This window comes from Equus asinus, chromosome 24, assembly GCF_041296235.1.
Source record: "Equus asinus isolate D_3611 breed Donkey chromosome 24, EquAss-T2T_v2, whole genome shotgun sequence".
Classification (NCBI taxonomy): domain Eukaryota; kingdom Metazoa; phylum Chordata; class Mammalia; order Perissodactyla; family Equidae; genus Equus; species Equus asinus.
Window position 1 is genome coordinate 15843062 of NC_091813.1, and position 25218 is coordinate 15868279.

At 37.7% G+C, this 25218-nt stretch overlaps 2 protein-coding genes across 2 annotated transcripts in view; both read right to left on the reverse strand.

Annotated features, from left to right (window-relative positions):
• Positions 1 to 1035: 1035 nt before the first annotated feature.
• On the reverse strand, positions 1036 to 6782 carry COX7A2 (cytochrome c oxidase subunit 7A2). Its single transcript, XM_044757473.2, has 4 exons — positions 6626 to 6782; positions 5357 to 5446; positions 2899 to 2983; positions 1036 to 1241 (listed from the first exon to the last, which is right to left on the reverse strand). The coding sequence occupies exons 1-4, from the start codon at positions 6641 to 6643 to the stop codon at positions 1183 to 1185; spliced, it is 252 nt and encodes an 83-aa protein (XP_044613408.1). The 5' UTR covers positions 6644 to 6782; the 3' UTR covers positions 1036 to 1182.
• An 8118-nt stretch (positions 6783 to 14900) lies between these two features.
• TMEM30A (transmembrane protein 30A) overlaps positions 14901 to 25218 on the reverse strand; it is a 29967-nt gene continuing 19649 nt past the window's right edge. The window contains exons 4-7 of the mRNA XM_014868641.3: positions 22999 to 23086; positions 21818 to 21961; positions 20980 to 21186; positions 14901 to 18293 (exon numbers count right to left, since the gene is read on the reverse strand). Of these exons, the coding sequence (XP_014724127.1) occupies positions 18100 to 18293; positions 20980 to 21186; positions 21818 to 21961; positions 22999 to 23086 (633 nt within the window). The 3' untranslated portion in view covers positions 14901 to 18099. The remainder of the gene's footprint in view (positions 18294 to 20979; positions 21187 to 21817; positions 21962 to 22998; positions 23087 to 25218) is intronic.

The window sequence follows — 25218 nt, forward strand, 5'->3', positions numbered from 1 at the left end:
ACTGAATTCGACTGAATTCCAGACCAATTTAAGAACCTTCTCAGTATTTAGAAATGTCTACTGATATTTATTCCACTCCCTTCTGGGCAGTGTTCTCTGCCCATGTCAGTATTAAGACTCTGTCAAATACTGGGCAGATTCCTGCATTTACTGGTAGGCCAGATAATATGGTACCAAGATCTTTTCCCACCTTCAAGACTGAAGGCTGAAATATCATTTACTTGGTATCTTTTGAGATGAATTTATACCTTAAGACTCAATGTTTTAAAAGAAAAAGACTTAGTTTCACTACTTCAGATTGGACTCAATTTTTTAAAAATATACTGCTTTTCTCAATTTTATCCAGAAATTGAAGTTTATAGAACACTTACTCATATATTTTCCCTAGATCTGACGCACCTAGACTCTAATCTTCACAGCGTTGCAAATGTATACCTTGCAGAGGAGATGACAAAGTTTGACTCTCAAGTTTCCCCGGAAGACAACTTTTAGAAATGAACTAAGTGTAGGAATGAACTAAGTGTAGGAAAGTTACACGTTACGTTACAGATTAAAGTAACATAATAGGAGCCCATTCCGAGTGTGAAAAGAACAAATACTGAATTATTTTACAGCAACTCTAGGAAAGCCTAATTCTAACCTGTGGAATATATCCAATATTGAAACACATTCACATCGCTAAGAGAGAGAAAAAAACTTGAACCCCATGAGCCAAAAATAACCTGCTTCCACTAATCCCAGGTCCTAGCACATTCCTGCATATAGTACAGCAGGGAAGGGAGCGGGGCTGGGGGACTCAAGGAAATATGCTCAATCAATCAGGCTCAAATAATCAGGCTCTATTAAAGCTGAAGACCATCCAGGGTGTAATTCTGAGCTGCTAAAAATAAAATGTCACTGAAACAACATCACAATACTTTATACAAACTTAATGACAAAAGAATCTTTTTCTGCTCCTTATCTAAGATTGACAAGGCTGACCAACAGCTCAAATTATTGGTATAATGTATGCTCAAGTGATAAAATAAAACAAAGCATGGTAAAGACTGTTTTATTGGTGGCAGTTAGTACAAGTCAATAAATATTGATCCCCAAAGAATTATTCAGCTATTTCTTAGATTACTGGTCCACAGAGAGCTGAATGAAACTGAACCAACTGACTGCTGGGACGATACACTGAAGTCAGTCCTGCTTCTTGGGAAACGAAGCCACAGCCAGCTGATATATAGCATATGCTGTTCCTGAAAAATAAAAAGAAACAAAAGAACTTGCAAGAAACTCTGAGATTTAAATGTATAACCTAATATATTCCAGCTAAAAAGTTATGAAGATAAAGGCAAGGTATGCATTAAGACTACTTTTATCAGAACATACAAAAGAATTTTAATAGGTGCTGGCAAAATTTAAGATAAATATATGTAAAACACAATCTATTTTAATATTAGTTAACGTCTATAGAAAGTGTTAGATGCAGCACTACAATGTATTTGTCAACTTAGTAATAACACGTAAAAAGTTTTTAAATAAGATCAAGAACACATTAAGGTTATTTCTATACTAACATAATTGCCTCAGAAATGCTAAAAATGACTCAAACACCAAAAAAGGTCAAAATACGCTAGCCTTCCCTGAAGTGTATTATCAATGTAAAACCAAGGAACAGTGACATATAATTTTAAAACAATCAATTGAATGTAAGAATAGCTAATAACTGGAAATTTATTTTTAAAACTAATTTATACTTGGGGGGCCGGCCCCGTGGCTGAGTGGTCAAGTTCGGGCCCTCCGCTGCAGGCAGCCCAGTGTTTCGTGGGTTCGAATCCTGGGTGCGGACACGGTATCGCTCATCAGGCCATGCTGAGGCGGCATCCCACCTGCCACAACTGAAGGACCCACAACTAAGAATATACAACTGTGTACCGGGGGGCTTTGGGGAGAAAAAGGAAAAAAATAAAAAGAATCTTTAAAAAAAAAACTAATGTATATTTAAAACTAAAACCAATTACACCTAGACATTCCAGAATATCTAAATAGTCACATTAGCAAAAAGAAATTAGGGCTTTATTTTAGGAAAGCCCAAATGTCACTATCTGGTGCTGTCTTCATCCATAAATGCCCCTTCGCTGTAGTCAATTCAAGCCAAAGGCACCCTGCCATGGTCAGGAGGACATTGTAATTAGGGCTCAAATCTGTTTTTCCACACAGAAACAATATTAGCTTAGGTAACAAAATTTCTTCATCTTTAAAATGATACATTACAGACTTCATACAAGGTTACAGAAATCCAGGTATGTGGAATTCCTACCAAGAGGATGAGCATAGAGCCATCACTCTAACACAGTCTCCCTTCCTCCCAGAGGGAGCAATCATTCCAATTCCTAACTCTGCTCCTAGTATACCAATTTGTGACTTCCACTAATACTGAATAATGGACCTGCTCAAGCCACAGAAAAAACATTAACGTACTTTGCATACAGTAATAAGTATTGCTCTGTACACATTTTGTTTCTGTCATAAATATGTACATAAAGGGTTTAGGTGTAAAACGTGTTTTTATTACGCATCACAGTCACAATGTTTAAAAGGTCATTATAGCAGACGGGGTAGAGGGGACGTCTTTGGTTCCTGCAAAGGTCTGCAGGGCCACCAGTGGCACACTCTGAAAGCCACCTCTATCAGAAGATAATCATCCAACTTTATCGGTTTATTTTTTTAAAAGATATTAAAATGCTCTTAGACAATATGTATCAATCATCCTCTTGAATCCTTAAATGCAAAGCAGTACGATCTCATAATCTAGAGACAGACTGCCTGTGTTAAAGTATCAGCATAGTAAAGCAAAGAAGCTATTAGTTATCCTATTACTTTTCTATAAACCAAGCATTCCAAATGTCTTACCACCAACTGTAAGAATCATGGTGGCTCTATACAGGAGGGCGTCAGCTATCCCACCCTTGAGATGCACTGGAATTCCATTATCCTCCTAGGTTAAAAAAAATCATAATTAATACACGTGTCATCTGTTTCCAACTAATATCAAAAGATTAATCCATTCATGTAAAACTGAATGGCACCTTAAACCTATGGAATGAAAATATTTTAAATATCAAAATTAAAAAGGACTGTAATGTTCCTGATTCTTTCTCTTCTACTACTTTTAAAATAAAAATTCCTAAAACTCAAGATTCTTTCCTTTAATTTGAGATCTAATAACGATGTTCTTTCCAAGGAACATGTAAATGCTAAGCTGTATGCTCACTGAATTCATCAATTTAATTATTAAAAACATCAGTAATTAGGGCAGGCCCAGTGGCGTAAGTGGTTGGGTTCACATGCCCCACTTCGGCAGCCCAGGGTTTGTAGTTTGGATCCTGGGCAGGACCTACAGACCACTCATCAGGCCATGCTTTGGTGGTGTCCCACATACAATATTGAGGAAGACTGGCAGAGATGTTAGCTCAGGGACAATCTTCCTGAAGCAAAAAAAAAAAATCACTAATTATTACACTTTAGACTTAGTCAGAGGGAAGATTTTTTTTCCCTTAAAAAAAGGGGAGTTCTGGTTTATAACCCTAAATTATATCCTTAGCCTCTAATCTGGCACCTGGCATACGGTAGGTATTTAATACATCTTTTAAATATAAGTATTTTATTTTTATGTAGTATATATGATACAAGATTTTTATCACTTAAAATTTATTTGGTAAAAACCAGAAATCATAATAAAACAAAAAAACCATTGATAACCTAAGTACTTACAAAGGTAAACTGCTCTGTCCCACTAAGTCTTTCCTCACTAAGAGCATGGTACACATCCTTAGTTCTATTATCATATCTTCTAATTTACACAATACTTATTTAATATACAGAATGAGACTATACTAGATAACGGTCTACCATATACTATTTTTTGCTCAATGCCATCTTAAAAACCATGCTGTTAGTCCATTTGAACCTACCTCATTCCTTTTAATGGCTACACAGCATTCCACTGTGCAAAAAGAGAACTGAATTAGCCAGTCTTCTATCAAAGGGTACTGAGGTTGCTGGGTTTTTTTTGGTAAAATGGGGTTTTTATGGTAAAATCCCATAACGAATAGCCTCTTTCCTATTTTTATCTACTTATGCTACTATTTCTGTAGGAAAGATTCTTAAAAGTGGGAGCCCTAGGTGATAGGGTATGTGACTTGTTTTTAACAATACTTTCAAATCCTCTCTAACACTTCTGTACCGATTATGCTACTACCCAGCATGAATGAGAGTGCTGTGTATGAACGTAGCCGTCTCCCACACCTGGCTGATATAACCTATTTAAAGCTGTCTAAAATTGTGACAATCAAATAGGGAACAAAATTAATAACGTTTTATTTTATTAATTTGCAGTTCTTTGTATCCTAAGGATATTAACCTTTGAAAAATTTGCTCTAGATTTGTCACTTGTCTCTTGTAATCATAAATGCATAAAAAATACATTAAAAAAATTTTAATTTTTATGTCACCAAACCTTGTAATTGTTCTCTTTTATAGCTTACAGGCTTTGTAAAGACTCCTTAGGAAGAATTCCCCATCCTTAAGATTATAAAAATATTCTCCTACAGTGATTATAGTTAATAACACTGTATTGTATACTTGAAATCTGCTAAGAGAGTAGATCTTAACTGCTTTTACCACACACACACAAAAGCTAACTATGTGAGGTGATGGACTTGTTAATTAACTTGACTGTGGTAATCATTCATAGGTACATTAAACATCACAGTGTACACTTCAAAAAAATATCAGGCACAACAAAAAAATACAATTATCTGTCAATCACACCTCAATAAAACTGGGGAAAAAAGGAATATTTGCCTATATTTTCCTCTAATATATTTTTGAGACAGAAGTATTTATATCTGCAATTTACCTTTTAATATACAATATTGAAGGCATCTAACTTTACTTCAAAATAGCCACTTTTTCCAATACCAATTTATTGTATCCTTTCCCCACAGATATGAAATAGCACCTTTAACATACATTACATTTCTACATATATACTTATTCTGTTTCTAGGCTCTTTCTACGGTCTATCTGTCCACTCCTGTGAAACTACCCCAAAGAGTGGCAGCCCAATATAACTCCTCCAAAGAAAGTGTCTTTGACCTTTACCCTTTCCCTCTCATTTCTTCTGCTTCCCGAGGGCCTCTTAGATACAGCTAATGCCCAATTAGCTATCAGTAAGCAGTTTCTTATTTATTCTTTTGCTAATACAACAGGATCACTAACAGTCAGAGTCTCCAGATTTACTTCCTATCTCCATCTTTTGAAAGCTTAATTATTACAAATAACAACTGCCTATAAAACATTTCAGTACCTGAAATAGCTTTTGTTTCTCTGGAACTTTATTTTCAAACTGCCTGCGGGAAGCAGTACTTATGGTCCTCCAGGCAAGGTGACGAAGACCCTGAAATGGAAAATCCGTATACATTAAACAGATTTAGGGCTTAAAGAAACCTTCAAAACCAATCTTTCATATTATAGAACAGGGAAATTGAGAGCTAAAAGATATCCGATTTGTCAGTAACAAAGTCATAAACCAGAATCCAGGTTTTCCAATCTGCTGCCCATTCACTGCTCTTTCTGTTAGATTCTGCAGTCTCTCAAGACCACATTCAAGAAGCAATGCGTGCAGATTCTGAGCAAAACAAAAAACCATGATCTTTACCTGAATTGAACCAGTAGCACTACATAATCCTTGAGGAAAACATATTGATATACAGAGATTACAAAAATAATCATAAAATGCACTAAACTCAACTGTTTTAATCCTGTATTATTAAAACCTACTTGATATCAAAATAAACTGGTATGACTCCTACTTAATTAAAATGCTTCCCTCATTACATTTGTCCTTAAAAACCTTTAACAGGGTATAAGTCTTTAACAGAGAAACCTGCATTATATATCCAGTTGAATTAAATAATGAAACAAACATGCACTCCACTTTCTAAAACAAATAATCTGCTGAGAAGCTAAGTAAAACCTTACTGCATAATTACAAAACAAAACGAGCGCTGTTACTTTCCCTCTCTGGAAATCTTGGGGAAATTTTTCACACGCTCCAAGTCGCGGAGCAATGAAGGACAGCGCAGAACCGCCTGACCGGAGCAACACTGCGGCCATACCTGGTTCTCAAGTCCCACCCAAAACTACACGACTTGCTTTTTAAACTGCCTTCTGACGCTCACAAAGCTCAGAACTAGTGAAACTTAAACCCTTTCGGTGTCAGACGAGCGTCCCTCTGTCTGCTGCTGCCCGGGCATCCGACCTTCCCACCTGGACCTCGCTTACTCACATCAGAGCGCCCGACCTCACCCACCACCGCGGGGCCATGCGTGGTGCCTACGGCACGTCTCTGCCACCACCCTCCGGTCACCTTCGCAGCCTCTCCACTCCCCAGCACAGCCTGGCGACAGCGACCGATGGAAGCGAAGGCAATGGCAGGCGCGAAGGACACGGACCAAGGTGACTGCAGAACCCGCCCGCCCTCGCCTTTGCGGAGAGGCTTTTCTGTCGGGACCCCTCGGCCTCCGCTCCCCACGCCCCCGCCCCACATCATGAACCCACGCCAAAAGCTGCTCACCAGCAGATTCCGCAGCATCTTGCCTCAGTTACTGCCCGCCAACCCCGACCACCGAACTGCAGGAACGAAAATCACCAGCCCGGAACCGGAACTACGTCTGGCCTTGCGCAAGCGTCAGAGAACCTGACCATTTCCGGCGGCGGAGGGGCGGGCGCTCCTGACCATAGAGAGCGAGGAGAGCGAGAGCGGCCGTGCGGCGGGACGCTCTGGGCGGCGGCCCGTCTTCGTGCCCGGCTCGCGCCGCCCGGCCCGAGGCCCTGCGGGCAGCGGAGCAGCGGCGGCTCCGGCCGGCAGCGCGGCGGGCGGGGCGTGGGAAGCGCGCTGTACCTGCCATAGTGAGACCACCGTGAGGCCGGGCTGTCTTACGCAGAGTGTATTCTGAACGCGAAGGCGTACGCTGAGCAACCTTGGAGCCACTGTTTCGAGGCTGAAGGCACAGAAGAGCAGCGAACTAGCAGCTGGCAGGCTGGAAGAAATGCAAACGAGGAGGATAACGCCTCTTACACCGATACAAGCCGTTTTTTTCCACCGAAGACACTGCCGTGAGGGCGTTGCTGCTCTTTGTGCTGAGGGTGCTGTCAAGAGCTGCGCCGGGGAACCAGCGTGTATCTCCTCGTGCCTCTGAAGGCCGCAGAACTCTGCGCGCCAGCGCTCCGGGTGTGCCGGAACGGCGGCCGTCCGCTCCCTCCTCAGGGTCTGCGAACGCTGAAAAGAGGGGAGTTTAACTGGGGGACAGGAAATGGGACGGCAGATCTGGACTCAAGTCCTGCTGCCTCTGGTCCAGAAGGCACTTTCAATGATTGGAATTGCTGGGCACAGCAATTATTGTACAGACAAGCTATCTGTATCTTCCCTCGCTCTTGCTTAAATAATGCTGCATAACAAGTGTCTTTATTCTCTGTGCCCACCCCCAAGTGTGTATAAACAGAAACATAAAAATATCTACCACATATTACAAAAAATGTCTACCTTTTTACAAACTATTATTTCAGTCATTTATAGAAAGCTAATGACATACGAGTTCAGCATAGGTGAAATGTGTGGATAAAAATTAGTAATGTTACAATTATTATTCCTCCTAATCTTTCAGAGGAGGTTACCTGTCCCAGTTCAAGTTCTCTTCCTCATCAAGGTTTATAAACAACCCAGTTCATCTCTTTCCCGCATGGAGACTGAAAGAACCTATTTTATTCCCCTGCTGTATTAGGCACTGTAATCCAGTCCTTGAGGACAATTACCAGGAGCCGATAGCTGGGGAGCATAAAGATTTTTAAAAAGTGGATTGCCTATAATTTGAATTTTTAAAGATGTGTGTGCTCTCTTATTTCCCCATTTAGTCAACTAGATTGTAATCTTCTCAAGAACAGAGATTATCTGAGTTTCTTGCCAGTCCCCTAGTATTTCTTAAAGCAGGTAAACTGCTAACAAACAGATGAATTAATGATATATACTGGGTGATAGATCTAGGGTACTTATGGCTCTGTCCAAAAAGAACCAAGATTCCCATAAAATAGATCCTAAAGTAGACGCAGATCCTTACGTGCATGTCATTTAGTACAGTAAAATTTTCCCCTTTACTGGATCAACATATAAACAGATTCCCAAATTAAACTAACTTCCTCTGATTTCAGTTACCATCGTATTTCTCATCTCCTTCAAAATAAAACACAGATTTCTTTATATTTGTCTTCCCTTCCTCTCCTCCTAATTTTTTTTTTTTTTATATCTCATTTTTGGACAATCTTTTACTGCTCTTGTTAGGATAACCATGGCTTCTTTGTTGCTAAATAAACTGTCAATCTCAACTTTCATCTTTTCCGTCTACGAGCAATATTTAACATGCTTGATCATTCCCTCAAAATATACTTCCAATTTTTTATTTGGAAATAAACCATAAATGCAATACAGTATAACATGTATGTATAGTTTGAAAGACGGTCTTAATGAGGTTTCCAGGCACTACTCTTTCAGTGGTTCTCCTACTGCAGCAGCTGCTACTTTTAGTTTCCTTTCCTGGCTCCTCATCCTCTCAATGTGTAAATTTCACAGTACCACCTTTTTCTACGTGCATCCCTTTTGTGATTTCATCCAATTGCCATGAAATACCACTTGTGTGCTGACAACTCTCCAGCCTGATCTTTCCCTTTAGCTCCAGACAGCTCCAATTAGATGTCTAATGGGCATCTCAAACTTACAACCCAAACTGAATTCTACTTTCCACTCATTTCCAAGCCTTCTCCTCTGCAATTTCCTTCATTTCAAGCCCCACACTGTGACTGGTTTTATCATACTGTATGATAAACAAATGGCAAGCAATAGGATATATTGGAACACATGAGGAAGCCATTCGGTGTAAACCTAATTTGGCCTGACCTCATTCCTTCAAAATGGCCTGACATGGTCATTAAGCAAGCATTGTATATCTGCTTTAAGCATTTGCTATGTCCCAAAGACAAGAACAAACGGCCTTAAGATAAAAATGCAACCTCCTCCACATCTGCATTTCCTGAAGGAGAAACATCTCTCCCTAGGCTAGGACCTGATTGCTGTGCCTACCCTGTGACCATCCAGGACCAGACAACAGAAGGGCTACCTGCTGTGTCCACTGAGACAGCCAACCTACTTCCTGCTGTGTTCATCAATCGCTGTGCTGACAGAGCAGTCTCGTGACTACTGTAAAAGGGACATTTCAATCATATGTGATACATGCTCTTTGAGGGTATATAACCACTCTGTACACCCCACTTCTTTGGTGCCCTTCCTTCCCTGGGGAAGGCCGGCCCCAGTCTAACCTAGTCCTCAGGTCTGGCTCATAATAAACTCACCCCAATTTTCATTTATAGATCGGTTATGGATTATTTTTGTCAACATGTCTAACTAATCCATTAGAAAATTCTGTTGGCTGACCTTCAAAATATCATCAATCTGACCACTTCTCATTATATCCACCACTACTAGCACTGCATGCCGTCATCATCTCTTGCTTGCATGACTGCAAAAGCCGTTTTAACTGGTTTCCTTGCTGCTTCTCTTCCAGTCTATCTTCCACAAAGCTGTGATCCTAGTAAGGGTTTGCATTAGATAGTGACTCTGCTTAGAACTCTGGTTCCCTGCTGTACCCCCAGCACCTAGAATGGCAACTGGCATATAGAAAATGCTCACTAAATACTGGTTAAATGAATAGTATGCTGCCCAAAAGAATGAACTTATTTTATTGAGTATAAAAATTCAAAAAATATTTCTTAGTACTTATACTCCTTTCCAACATTTTTCAGTCCCAGGGCTCCTCATTGTCTCCTTGCTCTTGCTCTGTAAACTGTGGTTATCCTGACAGAAAAGTATGGCCGAAATTCACCTGAGTGCCTACTGAACTTTACTGGATCTTCCCAGGCACACTTGAGATTTGTTACCAGATTTGTAAATTCATCCTCTGAAGCAGAACAGTTATTTTCAAAATAGGCTTCTCCCAAAACATCAGTGTGAGGTTCTTTTATAATATTAGAAAATTATTAGAAAGGGCTCTTCTTTTGAAAAATACTTCAGAGGACTCTTGAACATTATAACAGAACTGGCAGTATGCTATTTAGATATGCGGAAAATGTGAGTTAGGTAAATGGTTAAGTTTTGTCAGTAAGATAAGTTTACGGATGTCAGATGTGAAAGTATTGAGTCAAAATATTTCACAATTACTCATGGAAAGTTAACAAATCACAAAGTTACTCAATCTTTCTTTTCCTTTAAAAAACAAGATGACAACCCTTACTTTGATCCTGCCTATATGCTATAGATGCTCTATAAATAAAAAGTGGAGGAAAGCCAAAATAGTGTTTTGTGTAGTTGGGATGTGTCTATTTTAGTTCTGGAACTATGCTTCCAGTTTTACAAAAACCATGTAGTAGAAGAGCTTCACTGAAGTTTAACGTATAAAAAGTACTAGTTAGATAAAAGCATTTCAACATAATTCCAGATGTTCTTTGGTCGTCTCAATTGCTGTATTATTTTATTATTAAATAACTTATCTAATTGCAAGCCTCAGTCTTTTCATCATACAAGTTAAGGGATGGGACTAATTATCTTATCTCTGGCTCTAAAATCCTTATGTATGAAAAATACTTTCATAAAACATAAGAATATGAGTTCACTCCTTTTTGAACAATAACTTATTGACTACATACTGTGAATGTACACTGCAAAATGCTCAGGGGAAAACTTTTTAAATCTCTGACCTTCTGGAGCAGATAATCTAATTAGGAAGAGACAGTATACACACAACAGTAAATTATGATGCAGACAAATTATTCTCTGATACCTGATACAGCAAGAGTTGCTATGGGAAATTCAAGGAAGGTGGTGGTCATTAGGAAGGTTTCAAAAAGACTGATTTTAGCAGGGTCCTGTAAGCATAAATGGAAGAGAGATTAAAAAGCATTTCAGATTTAGGGCAAGAACATGATTAATAATCTGGATTTAGGATCAAGCATGATCTACTACAGGAACTGTAAAACAGAGGCCTAGATGGAGTGAAAAGAGAAAAAATGTTGTAGTTAAGAACTTGGAAGTCAGATCCTGAAGCTGTCTATTAATAGTGAGATGACTGAAGTCAAGTTATCTAATCTATTTATACCTCAGTTTATTCATCTATAAAATGGAAATAATAGTATCCAGCATCACTGGGTGGCTGTGAAGATTAAATGACACAATTCAATAAATGTTAGCTATCATTATCGGAGGAGAAGTTGGGTAAGGAGAAAGAGGTCAACAGAAGAAATATCCAGGCAGGCAGTATAGCAAACGCAGAGGCAAAGAAGAGGGAGTGAACAGATGTCTGGGGAACTGCAGATAGTTTGGTCTGGGCAGAAGGACAAATGGAGGTGTGAGGCAACAGTGGAAAGGCAGTGAGATTTTAACGATGAGTCTAAATTTTATCCTGAAGGTGCCTTAGGGCCATTTAAAGGTTTAAACAGCAAACTGTGAAGATCCGAACTCTATTTCAAGATCATTCTGGTAGTAGTGAAAGGCTGGATTGGACCTGAGTTACAGGAACAGAGTCCACTAGAAGGGTCTTACAATAATCCAAGGAAGAAAGAAAACCTGAAATAAGTCAGCAGCAAAAGAGATGTGGACAAAGGGATGCAGACAAGGGGATGGATTAGAGAGCCAACTATGAGGAAGTACCTTCAAAAATCAGCAGCATGTAGTGATTTATCGGCTTGGGAAATTGGGGAGGAGAGCAATGTTTCCGGCTTAGCTCATAAGGTGCTTGGTCATACTATTCACTCTATCAAGGAATATAAAAGAAACCCCAGGCTGGTATGGGATGATTCCTGTTTTGGCCTTATTAAGCTTGAGAGATCCAAGAATAATCCAAAAACATATCTATAATTGAACAACCTAGAGCTCAGGAGAGATGTCAAGGCACAAAAAGATAAAGAAGTCAGTGTGAAGATGGTAGGAGAAGTGATGAGGAACTTTTAAGATTGCTTAGGGAGTATGTGTAAAGTGAGTAAAGGGCCCAGAACATACGCTCTAAGAATTCCCGACATTTTAAATGGTGAGCATACCCAAGGGATATATAAAGGAGACTAGGGATCAGATAAGTAGGAAGAAAATCAGAAGAGATATTCCTGAAGCCATATGCTAAGGATGAAGAGGGAAGAAAAATGCGGAACTATCAAATGGAGCACAAAGTTCAAGATAAGGGTGAGTTCATCTGATTCGACCAAAAGGAGTGGGAATTGTTCACTAAGTGCCATTTGTCTATACTTTGTGCTAAATGCTTGTCATCTATCACTTCCCTTATTCCTCAAAACAAAATCTGTCAAGTGGGTATTAAAAGTCTCATTTTACTGACAAGGAAATGGTGAAGTAAATGGTTTAGGAGATTAAGTAATCTGAAGATAGAGCTTATATATATATATATAAGAGCCAGGTCAGCACGCTTCTAAAACCCATACTCTTTCTACTGAATCTTTCAGACACAGACGACAGTGAACAGAGTCCACTGTGATCGTAGAGTGAGAGCCTGCCTGAAGCTGAAGATGACAATAAAATATAAACCACTCTTTTACAAGCTTTGTTGTGAAAAGGAAGACAACACACCCCAGGATTATTTTAGACCACTGACTGCAATTTGACATATATTTGCAAAGCTTTTTTCTCTGCATTTCTAGTCCTTGAAACAAAGTGGTGTCTATCTTGATAGTGAAAGTGATGTATGGTCAGTTCAGTCGTCTCCTACATTACCTGGATGGAGAAGCTTGTGATACACAAACAGATGAGCTCCCATTCATGACCCAAAGTACATGACAAGATTATCTTTTAAGATTTTTTTAAATGTTATAAAATCACCAAAAGGCGCTTTGAACTGTTTCTGATTTAAGATAGTGGATCGGCCCCAAGAGTTTTGTCTCTTCTCCTTCTCCCGCCAGTAAAACCAAAGAAAAAGAACTGAAAGGAGATAAGGTGTTGATAGACACATCGTTGATAGACACATCACCTCAGCTGAATCTCAAAGGCATTATGCCAAGTGAAAGAAGCCAGTTTCAACAGGTTACATATGGTATGATTCCATTTACGACATTCTACAAGACAAACTATGGGGACTGAAAAGAGATCAGTGGTTGCCTGGGGTTATGGGTCGGGGGGACAGGTGACTATAAAAGGATAGTATAAGGGAATTCTGGGGGGTGATGGTACTGCTCTGTAACTTATGATGACTACACAAATCTGTATGTTAAAACTCACAGAACTGTACGCTCCAAGGGAAAAAGTTTACTGGATGATAATCTAAAAATCATTTTCTAAAAAGAATATGAGCCCAAATGGATGGAGAATAGAGAGGAGAAAGAAAGAGAAAAGCAATTTCAACAGACTTCTGGAAAACAGAAAGCAGGTGGGATATGACTGAGCACGACACAGGAAGCTGCAATCTAAAGGGATTACAAGGGGGATACTGGTGAGAAGCATACTGACTGGTCCCACAACCCGAGAAGCTCAGACTTGGAGGTAAACGTTACAGCAGAGAGCGGCGCCAAGGGACACGCCTGAAAATGACCAGCTGAAAATTATGCAACAGAATGGTCAGATCCCCAAGACCTCTGCCCTACCTCTCTCAGCCAAACAAATACAATCTCTCACCTCCATCGCTGTCTACCACAGGTAGAAGACAAAAGAATTTTTTATCTGGAGAGAAGTAATGGAAGACAACTAGGCGGAAGGGATACGCAGAGATACAGGGAAATGCATGTGAAGCGGAAAATAGAAGGTAAGGTGGAAGACATGGTGGAAGCAGAGTGTTAAAAGGAAAGAAACAGACCCTCCTTCAACCCCTTCCTTTCGCAGAAAGGAAGCTTTAAGTGTCTTAGGAAGTACTCCAGTAAACAAAGAGTGTAAACTAGGAATCAGCAGATCTAACATAGGAGGGTGACAAAAGGAGGGCGTGACTAATGGCTGTGTAGCCAGCCAAGAGGACAACCAGTACAGACAGACTGGCCAGAAGAACACACACAGAATAGACCTCTGTAGTAAAAACAGGGAATCAGATTATCTGATGTGTAAGGAGAAAAACCCTTCAAAACTAGTGATGAGAACATGGTGGACCCGACAGAGAAGTTGAAAAAATTTCAAGAGGGGTTTCCAGAAATTTATATGTGTTAAAAATACGATGATAATTAATTCCAAGAAAAATGATGCAAAATGTAATCACTGTGTGCTACTTTTTTCTTACTGTATACTGTATACTGTAGTAATTTATAGTCATAATTAAACAACAGCTAATGCATTTACTAAATATTATAACTATATAATGGGAGAAGAGGAGGTATGTTTGTTAGAGAGCTAAATCATCAGGTAACCTCATCAAGAAGATATTACGGTCTCAAACGGTTAAATCTCTAAATACCAAAAGAAACAACTTCTGGAGTCAAAATGATTCTCTCTGGAAGGCAAAAAAAGTTGGGACAGGGACTGCTGTTTTTCATCACAAGGCCATTAGATTTTTTAATTATTTTTTTTTTGCTGAGGAAGATTTGCCCTGAGCTAACATCCACTGCCAATCTTCCTCTTTTTCTATGTGAGCCACCACCACAGCATGGCCACTGACAAGCAAGTGGTGGAGGTCCATGCCCAGGAACCAAACCTGGCCCAGTGAAGCAGAGTGCACCAAACTCAACCACTAGGCCACCAGGGCTGGCCCTAGATTTTTAAAATTGTGTACACATGTTACTTTAACAAATTTTACAGATATATAAAAGCAAATAAGGTCACCATGGTCTGATTTGATTTTAGATATATTTATTTTGAAATTTCAAATGACATTAGGGGAAATGTGATTTTTATGTTTATTGATGGGGTATGGGCTAGAAAAAGGCTCTAAAACACTTTACTGGATCATCCAAACTCAACAACCAACATTTATGCATCAAAATTCTTCTTGAAATAGCATTTCCTCACTCCCTTCACCCTCCCCCAAAATAACCATGTTCACAAAGAACAAAACTTTACAGCTTAACCAACAAAAGACTATACAATAATTGCAAGGCAGTGTTTCCACGAAACAGGAGCTGAGCAGGCTGAATAGCATTCATTAACCCTACCTCTCAGCTGCTCCTCTCTCTTAGTCTGGCTTTTCATTTCCTGCATGCTCTGCCCACTTCTTATTTTCACCATCCTTGCCTCGCTACCAGTTCTTCATTTTCTATTTGCCAGAAATTTCCCTTGATCTAACACCAAAGTTACCCAACCTGCCTATAACTCAGATGACAATGTGACTACTTCTTGGTAAGAACAGATGTTTCTCAGTAATACAGATAAACCTTGCAGTTAATGCTGTTGGAGAGATTAATATATACACATATGGCAATCAAATCTAGGCATGGATATGTTAAAACTCGAACTCATTGACCCTGGGCTAAAATTTAGTGCCACACATTAGCAACAACATTGAGGCATTGTTCTTTTAGCAAGACACTTGAACATATCAAAATTAATTTTGTTCATTTTTATTAATGCAGAACATACTAACAGAAAGTTATCTTTTAATATAATCAACGTTACAAATAAACTGTGACTAACCCATAAATAATATTCACTTGACTCTCCTCTTGGTTGGATAATTCTCTATTAGGTAGTTTAGTTATTTTTATCAATTTATTTTTAAACTGACAGGATTTCAATGAAATTTCTTAGCTTTTACTCATTAAATAACTCCTTCAACTGCGAAACTTCATATATCAAAATACTTCCTACAAGATAATGCATTCTTCAATGCCTTCTACTTAACCTAGTGGTCGTAAAATGCAGTATGATTCTTTGCAAGTTGAATATGACATCAATGTTTCCAAAAGATGAGCATAAAGCCCACAGGCAAGAACTGTTCTCCCTCCCCCATGCTTCACAGAGGCCATATCAATGTTCCACATTCCTCCTATTTAGCAACCAGGATCTCTTAGGGCTCAAATGGCAGGAGACAGGGAGGAACTTAGGCCATCAATGTACTTGTAAAATAGAGAAAACTCTAAACATATTTTAAGATTCCATCTTCACCACAGATAACAAAGTGTTGGAAGGGCTCTTCAACTTTTCTTTAGCAGCACCTTTGGTCCCCTAGTTAGAAAAAGAGACACAGGATGGCAGTCCTCCTTAAACAGCACAAATTCAATCTGGAAAGACTGGCAAAAACCCCTCTCCCCCAGTGAAGTATGCCAGAAAATAAACCACCACGTGCAAGAAGTCAACTATCAGAATAAACAGCACTGTTCTGAAGGACCAACAAAACAAAGAATATTTTTAGACAAAGAATATCCTATACAGTCAGAAATTTCAGGATAATCATACATTAAGTACCTCATGCAAGTAATATTCTACCAGTTAAAAGTCATTATGAACTACAAGTTGTTTTAACTGAATTTCATGTTATACAAAACTTAAGAAGTGTGGCACATTTCTACTATTAAGCACTACATTTTTAAAAAAAAAAAATATATTAATCAAAATAGATACATGATCCAAAGCTTTTGATTTAAAATATAACTGAAGGAAACCATTACAAATTCTGAATATCAAACGAGCATTCTTCTATACAAACGTGAGTTATTTTAGTAAAAAAAAAAAATTGCAATTTCAATGCAATTAAGCCTCCTCTGATTAAGACATACATTTTCATGCATGTGAAAAAATAAGTTTATATTCAAGAATAAGTTCCATCGCAAACAAATTACAGCATTTATTCAATAAGGAATATTAAAATAAGTCCAGTTAATAGAAAATAAAATAACTTTAACCATATATATTATAATTTATCATGTACACACTTCAAAATCCTCAAAATTTAATCAAGAAATTTAAAGAACTTCTTTTTAAAATGTGTCTTAGGAAAACCAACCAAAACAAGTGGTGCCTTAACAAAAGAGATCGTGCATACGCATCCATTTTTGACCTATATGCAAAAAGTGAATGAAAGATAGAGGAAACGAAGGTTACTGTTTCCAAAATTTCTGCAATACAATAAGAGTACTTAAGTCAAAACACTTACCTGCACAATTAAAACAGCTTGGGGTCTTTTCAACACTGAAGGGAATTTCTGAATGTTAAATACCACGAGAATGAAAACAGTCTCTTTTGAACATTTACAACTAGTTTACAGTTGAGGCAGAAGATGAAGGTCTGCCAAGAAGTTTTCCCACCTCACCCGTATTCTTTCATCTCTAGAGGGACATGACCACATGGAAAAACTCATCAAGTGAGCTGGGGTTCTTGACTGCAACAACTTAACCAAATGGAAAGAGGAATTTTACAATCTCCTACCTGAGACCTACCTGACCTCTTCAGACATGACCATTAATTCCTATGCTAGACTAAGTAAGCATAGCCTTTGAAATCAAAGTTAAGCTTGACAAAGAACTGTACTGGATAAATTGAATACATGAGCCACCTCAATAAAGATGGTACTTTAAGGCTTTACACACAACACATGAAAATGATGATGTGTTTCATTTAGATTGGTCTTTCTTCATCTCTTCATAACTCTGAATCCTAAAAAGTTAGCAAGTCATTATACTCATACATCTTGTAATCCCTTTCTTCACACAATAGGCACACATATACAGTATCACATGTCAATATAATATTACCAACACAGCATAAACATTTAAGCAGTAGACACATTTCACATGAAAGAGGCTCTATGCATCACGTGGCCTGTCCCAACAAAAAGCAAACATCAGAATGCCATTTCAGCAGTTACAGTGTTGATATGATCAGTCTAGCTAATTTGTTTTATACCCGTCATATATTTTCATAAGTCATCCATAAGGAAGAAGCAAAGGACGAAGCCTGTTTAAAAACAAAGTTATGTGCCAACTTCAAAAACAACATACTAACCAGACATTAGTTAGTATGACATCAGCATTCGAAAGCTAGGTTGAATAGGACTGGCCTTGATGCACATGCAGTAAATTTGTTTTCAGAATATAAAATTAAATGGTAATGTCAGCAGTATTACTACTGTTTCTGTATTTATGATTAATTACTAGCAGTACAACTCCCAGAAGAAAGGAGATGGATCCAACAGCGATGTAAGCAATCCCCAAAAATGGATTTTTTCCTCCCATCCATGAAATAGTGCTCAAGATCATCCGTTTTCGTCCATCAAAAGAATGTACAGGGTAATCTGAAGAGTGTATAGGAAGACTTTTCCATGTCTACTTTCTTGATTTTTAAATACAACTTAAAAAGTTGGCATTTAATTGCTTGTAATTCATTAGTATAATTCTATGATACAGAGGCACTTTATTCATATGTTCTAAATCACAAAATAATTATATAATTATTATCCTGAAGGACTGATTTAGCAAATTAAATGTTAGTAGTAAAAGCCAATATAGTTTACAAGCAAAAACAACCAAATTTAAGGATTGTATCATTTCTCAGATACTTTTGTTCTCATTACACGGGAGGGGCAAACGACCACAAAGAAATGTAATGTGAGAAAATATTACAGATGAACAGCAATGAAATCTATAGAGGAAGAAGTGATGGACAGACCAGGAGAAAATGCAAGAATGAAGGGACTGGCTGGGATGGGGGTGTCTCTGCAAGCTCAAAGAGCATGTGAAGAGTGTAGTTAGGAAATTACGAGAGGACTCTGAGCCCAAGGTCAAGAAGCATGATACTGAAGTTTTAACTTGCTGATTTGGAGCAATGATAAAATTCATGGTGTGCCACAGAGTTAACAGCTAAAACAGAGTGGAAGTGAAGAGTGGATTGTTAAAGAGATTTAAGAAATGGGATATCAGTATATTGGATGAGCTACCTACATGGACTAATTCTAGGATTTCAGCAAGAGTTAGGGTGGAGGAGAAAGAACTAAATCCCTATGTGAAAGGTTTACCACCTTTTCAAAAGCATCTTTTTTATGTGTGTGAGGAAGATTGGGCCTGAGCTAACATCTGTTGCCAATCTCCCTTTATTTTATGTGGGACACCACCACAGCGTGGCTTAACAAGCAGTGCTAGGTCCACACCTAGGATCCGAAACTGTGAACCCTGGGCCAAGCAGAGTGCACAAACTTAAGCACTACGCCACTGGGCCAGCCCCTCAAAAGCATCTTTTGAATCAAGTGTTAGGCCCCATCTGTTTCTCTAGTTTCTACAACTCTCCATCCCCACAGATGGGCCTTATAACCCAAAGGGCAGGCTCAGCTCTACTAGTTTAACTCAATCCTAGCCTGAGGCAGGAACGATTATAAAAGCTCTAACTAACTCAGCACCCTGGGAGACATAGTATCAAATCACCCATGCTAGTCTCACTCTATATCCCAACCCTAACAAATGGGTTCTGCCTTAACTCTAATGTCTAGTTCCCTCCTTATGTCCAATCTTGATAATTAAACCTTGATGTTTTGCAGGCCCAAATTTCTGTCTTGTCAATTTTCATTCCAGATAGCCTGCAATCCTCCTGACAGTTCTGCTCTCAATGCCTGGGATGCAAACTGTCAACTAAGAATTCCAGAGTGCTCCAAAGACTTCCCCTTATTGTGCCCAGGCTACAGGCTGGTATATGCCCTTACTCTTTACTAGATCTTTTGGATGCTAACTGTGACAGAGCTGCCCTCTGCTTTGGCTATAGTCTCAGGATAATGTTTTTCCTACCAGCACCTGAACTGGGTCTGTCTGTCCAAAACTGCTCCTATGCGGGCCTAGTTTCACAGACTTGGTCACTTGCAGTCTGGACTATCCAGTCATATTCAGTTGTGTACTGGGGTGCAAAATCAAGAGACTAAGATCCAAAAGGACCTTTATTTTGAAATTAGGTCTATTAATTTAACCATTTACTAATCCATTCTGAAAGGAAACCTATAAACTTATGGCTAATTTAGATTATGAAAAATGGAAAATGCAAGATCATCAGCAAACATTTAAACACTAATATTTGAGAAACTTTTCATCCATGATATATACAAGCAATGGGCTAGACATTAAAGATGTAAGGACTTTGTTTAGAACAAAAGATAGTGCCCAATATTTCCATCTTAGGAAAGACTGCGTTCAGGTCGATACGGATTGGTCTGCCTACTTGCGTAAACTAGTTAGGGATGCAGCCTGTAGTGGTGGTTGATGGTAAAGGCACAGCCTTTGGAGTCAACAGTTTGATTATGAACCCCAACTCGTCTACATAGCTCCTGTGTAACCTCAGGTAAATTACTGAAATGCTCTATGTTCCTGTACCCTTTTCTGTAACATCAAGATGATTCCTATCTCATAAGGCTTGAATTAAATAAAATAATGCATGGAAAGTACTTAGTACAATGTTGATGTATAGTCAGGATGAAAGAAATGATATTTATCAGCAGTGAAGATACACCTAAATTATTAATGTGGAACAATACAGCTAATGATAAAAATGTTTTGGTATTATGAACAGAGCAATAATTATAAACAATTACGTTGATAAGAACTAACACATCCTGATTTTTAATACCTAAAAACATACATTAAGACAGCCCAGTACCACTAACACTTATTTAGTATTACGTACACTCACTGGCCTTTGCATTAAGCACAATTACAATTTAGCTTGTAAAAATATCTACTTATTAATAAATCTAGCATCCACATTTTTAGTAATTTTAATTTTACCAAATAATAGGCTTGAACCCTAGTACAAAGTATATAAAAATTTAAGACACTTCTAGAAGATATAAATTAAAAGATACTTTCTCATACATACACACATACGCTTAGAAAAGTGCAGAGATCAAAACCAAAACACAAAGTAGCATGCCACATAACTGAGATAAGGCTGGACTACACTTTTTCAAATTCTATGAATCTGTACACATAGCCAAAAAAGGATACTGTACGTGATATTCAAATAGTATTGTCCAGCTGGTAACGTTGGATGTAAATCACTTTTCCGCTCTATAAGACGATATAACTTACGAAAAGTAGGTAATGCTGCAGTACGCATCCAAACAATAAAATCCTCATTTATGAACCCATTATTATCTGAATCAGGATCCAGCATGTATACTGGATTAACCCAGTTTACTGGCTTTGTTGTACCTTAAAAAGGACGGGTGAGGGTCAGGGAGAGACAAAATATTCAATTCTATTAAAAGTTTCACTGAAAATTCATACTCTAATAAAATAAAGATATGCAACACAAAATCTGAATATTTTTCTTATATTCTAAAAGCAGTCTTAAAATCTAGAGAGAAACCAATTCCTCATGTAACAACTTAAATAATTACAAAGATTTGACTGATATCTCATTAACATAATACTAAAAGTAGGCTATTGAGTATATACCAAAAGATAGGTAATTTAATGCAAAGAAATAATAGTAAGAAACATTACATTGCGAAATTAAGGCGGCATAGAAACAAAACTAAATTGGGACTTACAATAAATATTTGGGGCTTCTTAAAAAGAAATTTTGCCACAGTTTTAAAAGATTATAGCTGAAATGCTTATAAAAAAATACCAGAGAAATCCAAGATTAAAAGAATAATTTTGTTTAGAATTTCAGTACATTAGAACATACTACATATTTTATTTAATGTGGTATGAAGTCAAGAAAAATTGTTTTCAAAAAGCACAAACTCTTTAAGATTCTAAAGACAGAACATTTTAGGTACTTCATTAAAACTCCTACCTTATACCATGTTTTAAAGGGATATTAGTGATATTTTACCTTTGAATCGTTCTGCTAGGGGTTCTCCTCCAGGGGGATTTCTGAATTTCACATTTTTATCTGTCCACCAAGCAATACCTTTCTTTTTCAAAGGAATAAGCGTAGGATAAGATGCATTGCCAACCAGAAACAATTCTAATGTATCTAAACACAAGAAAAGGAAGACATTGCTAAACATCTATTGAAAATCCATAGTACCTGCTTTACTCTATGAGAAATGACGATCTGGTGTTTGCTCCCAAAAGTGATTGTAATGGTATAGGCATTGGATGTATATTTGCTCTTGATTATTTATATGCGAGTTAAACATGGTAACTTTATAATCCTAGATGAACTTGTTTTCCCTCAATGCAGTTGTAGGTTACTTTCCTATATAGCCAGCTAATATGTGATAAGGCCAAATGTTTTAATATTAACCCAAATAAAACAATCTGCAAGGTCAATCTGCCTCTCCTCCTTCCTTGGAAAAATGCATTCCTAAATAGCTCCTGGCTTAGCCATGTCTCTATCTGTACTGTCCAATATAGTAGCCACTAGCTATACGGCTATAGAGCCCTCGAAATTCTGGCTGGTCCAAATGAATATGTTTTGTAAGCATATAATATACATCAGATATCAAAGACAGTACAAAAAAAAGAATATAAAATATCTCATCAATAAGTTTTATATACTGACTATCATTTGCATGCCAAAATGATTACATTTTGGGCATACTGGGTTCAATAAAATACACTATTAAAATTAATTTCACCTGTTTCTTTTTATTGTTTTTAATGTGACCACTAGAAAACTTAAAATTATATACATGTCTCACATTTATGGTTCATATTATATTTACATCAGACAGTGCTTCTCTAAGTGATCAACAGTAGCTTCTTTTCAATGATACAAATATTCAAAGTTGGTGGGAAACGTGGCCTGGCTTTTACTTTATTATATATGAAATAAGAAGGTGAGCAGAATGTCTCTGCTTCTCTCTCCCCAGAGAAAGAAATTCATTCTTAAAATATAAGAATTCTCAAAAGAAAGTCACAAAGCATTATAATACCCTACTGAATAATAATTGATATATTTACCTCCAAGTTGTTGAATTTCTCAATTGAATTCTTGTTTACTAGACTGTCAAATCTGTAATAAGATTGAAATTTTTCTAATTCTATATGTCTATATCTATATCATACCATTAAACATGCTGTTGGCAATTGCTCCACATGGGGCAATTGGTTTGTCTTCATTTCTTCGATAAGGCTCACATTCCTTACTGGGATTCTGAGGTTGAGAAGGAAAAGAAAAGAGAAATTATTACCCAGGCCTCTGGGAGAACTATGAGCCAGCCCTAATTAATGATTAAAAATTCAATCCTTGAACAACAGAATGAAAGTTTTTTAAAAATTCAACCCCTACGTCTCTCACTTACAATGCACACAAAATGAGTCTGTATTGTAAACAGACTATAAATAACACCACATGTAAATACTCAAAATACATTCCTTAACATTACTGTATTACCTTTTTAATGTAACCTTTCCTTGCATACTTTTGTCATATAGGCATATATCAAACTGGTATTTTCTTATTTTCATATCAATGCAGAAATCATAACCACAAAGAGTTTTCTTTTTTCTGCCCAAGAAACATTAAGGAGCAGTCTATTGTCAATCCAGTTGTGACATAAAGGAATCTTGAACTGGAAGTAAAGAGACTGGAGGTTCTAGCTCCAGCTATGTACTATGTGACTTTGGGCAAGTCCCTTGATTTATCGGGGCCTCACTTATAAAATGAACATGTTCAACTAGATAATCTCGAACTTTTAAATTTTGCGTTAAACCCCATGTCAAAGGAAGGAAGGAAGGAAGGAAGGGGGTCTAATGTAATGCAGATTGCTAGAATACACCAACCTTCTTTAAACTGTGCTAGGTACAAGGTAAATGACAACGCTGGCAAGACAAAGACGACTTGTCTGTCCTCCAGATTTGGTTTTGACTTAGTCCCTACTGAAGATCTCAAGGAGATGTGTCAGTCGCAGGGTTATTAAGCTAGAGATTCTACCAAGTCTGAGATTAGGCATATGTCTGAGTTGTTCTGGGACTCCAAGGCCACATTAAGCCATGTCTCAAAACACATAAACAGACCAAGACATTCTCAATTTGAAATTAAGTGGACCCTAGTTAGTCCCCATAGGGCTATTCCATTACCAACCAACCTTGCTTTATATTTACATTCTCTATGACTAGAGTGGAAAAAGAAGTGCATGAGTGAAAAGGACAGAAGAAGGCTAAGGAAACATGTGGCAGGGATCTCATAAACTCTTTAATATTTGACTTCTCAGCTTTTTGGTCCCTAAGCCATTTAGATTTAGAAAGTTACTTAGTATTCTGAGACCATGAGGATAGATAATACATAACTGGCTTATTAGAATATTTTGATGAAAATTGTGATTTAGCAAAAAAAGATTATTAAATGTAAATAAACACTCGGTAGGGCAAATATGTTCTAGCCATTAAATTCTTAAGGAAGTTTTAAAAGAAAAGACAGTATTATTTACTACCTATGTGTCAGGTACTGAACTAAGTAAAGCTAGGTACTTGGCAGTAACTGGCTTAGGAAAGAGTACCTAATATGTACCACATACCATGGAAGGTGCCAGAAAAAGAAAAATGAAAAAAAAAGTCCCTGCTTTTAAGCAGCTCACAATACAATAGAGGAAACACTATAATATAAAATAAGAGTCATGATAAAGGTGTCTATGTTTATTCAACTTATATTTATTAAATGCTTTCCACATGCTAGGCACTGGCTAGGCGCTTGGTATATGGTGATTAAAGAAAGTCATGCTCTCCGCCCTCATGAGCTTACAATTGGGAAGACAAGATAAACAAACAAATAAATAATTGCCAATTGCAGTAATTGTTATGAAAATGCTATGCAAGTAATTAATGGGGGAGGGTAGGAAGAGCTACTTTAGAACCTATGATAAGGAGAAGTTTGTCTCTGGAGGTAGCATCATATAAGTTAAGACCTACAGAAAAGTAGCAGACAGCCATGTGAAGAGCACACAGAAGAGAGTTTTAGGCAGGGAGAACAGTACATGCCATTGAGAAAGAACTTGATATTTCTGAGAACGTAAAAGGTGAACGTAGTCGGAGTATGGCAATAAGGAGAATGACATATCATGAGACTGGAGAGTCATGCATAGCTCAGATCATCCTGAGATTCTACTTCAAGTGCTAGTAAACCGTTCAAAGATTTTAAGCAGAGAAGTGGTATTTATACTTTTTTAGAGATCTCTATAGTAGCTATGTAGAAAATGTCCTAGAAAGGAAGAGCAAGAATGGATGATGTGGAGAGAAGTGACTTAGAACACAGTATGAATGAAGTAAATATGTAAAGAAGTTATTTTG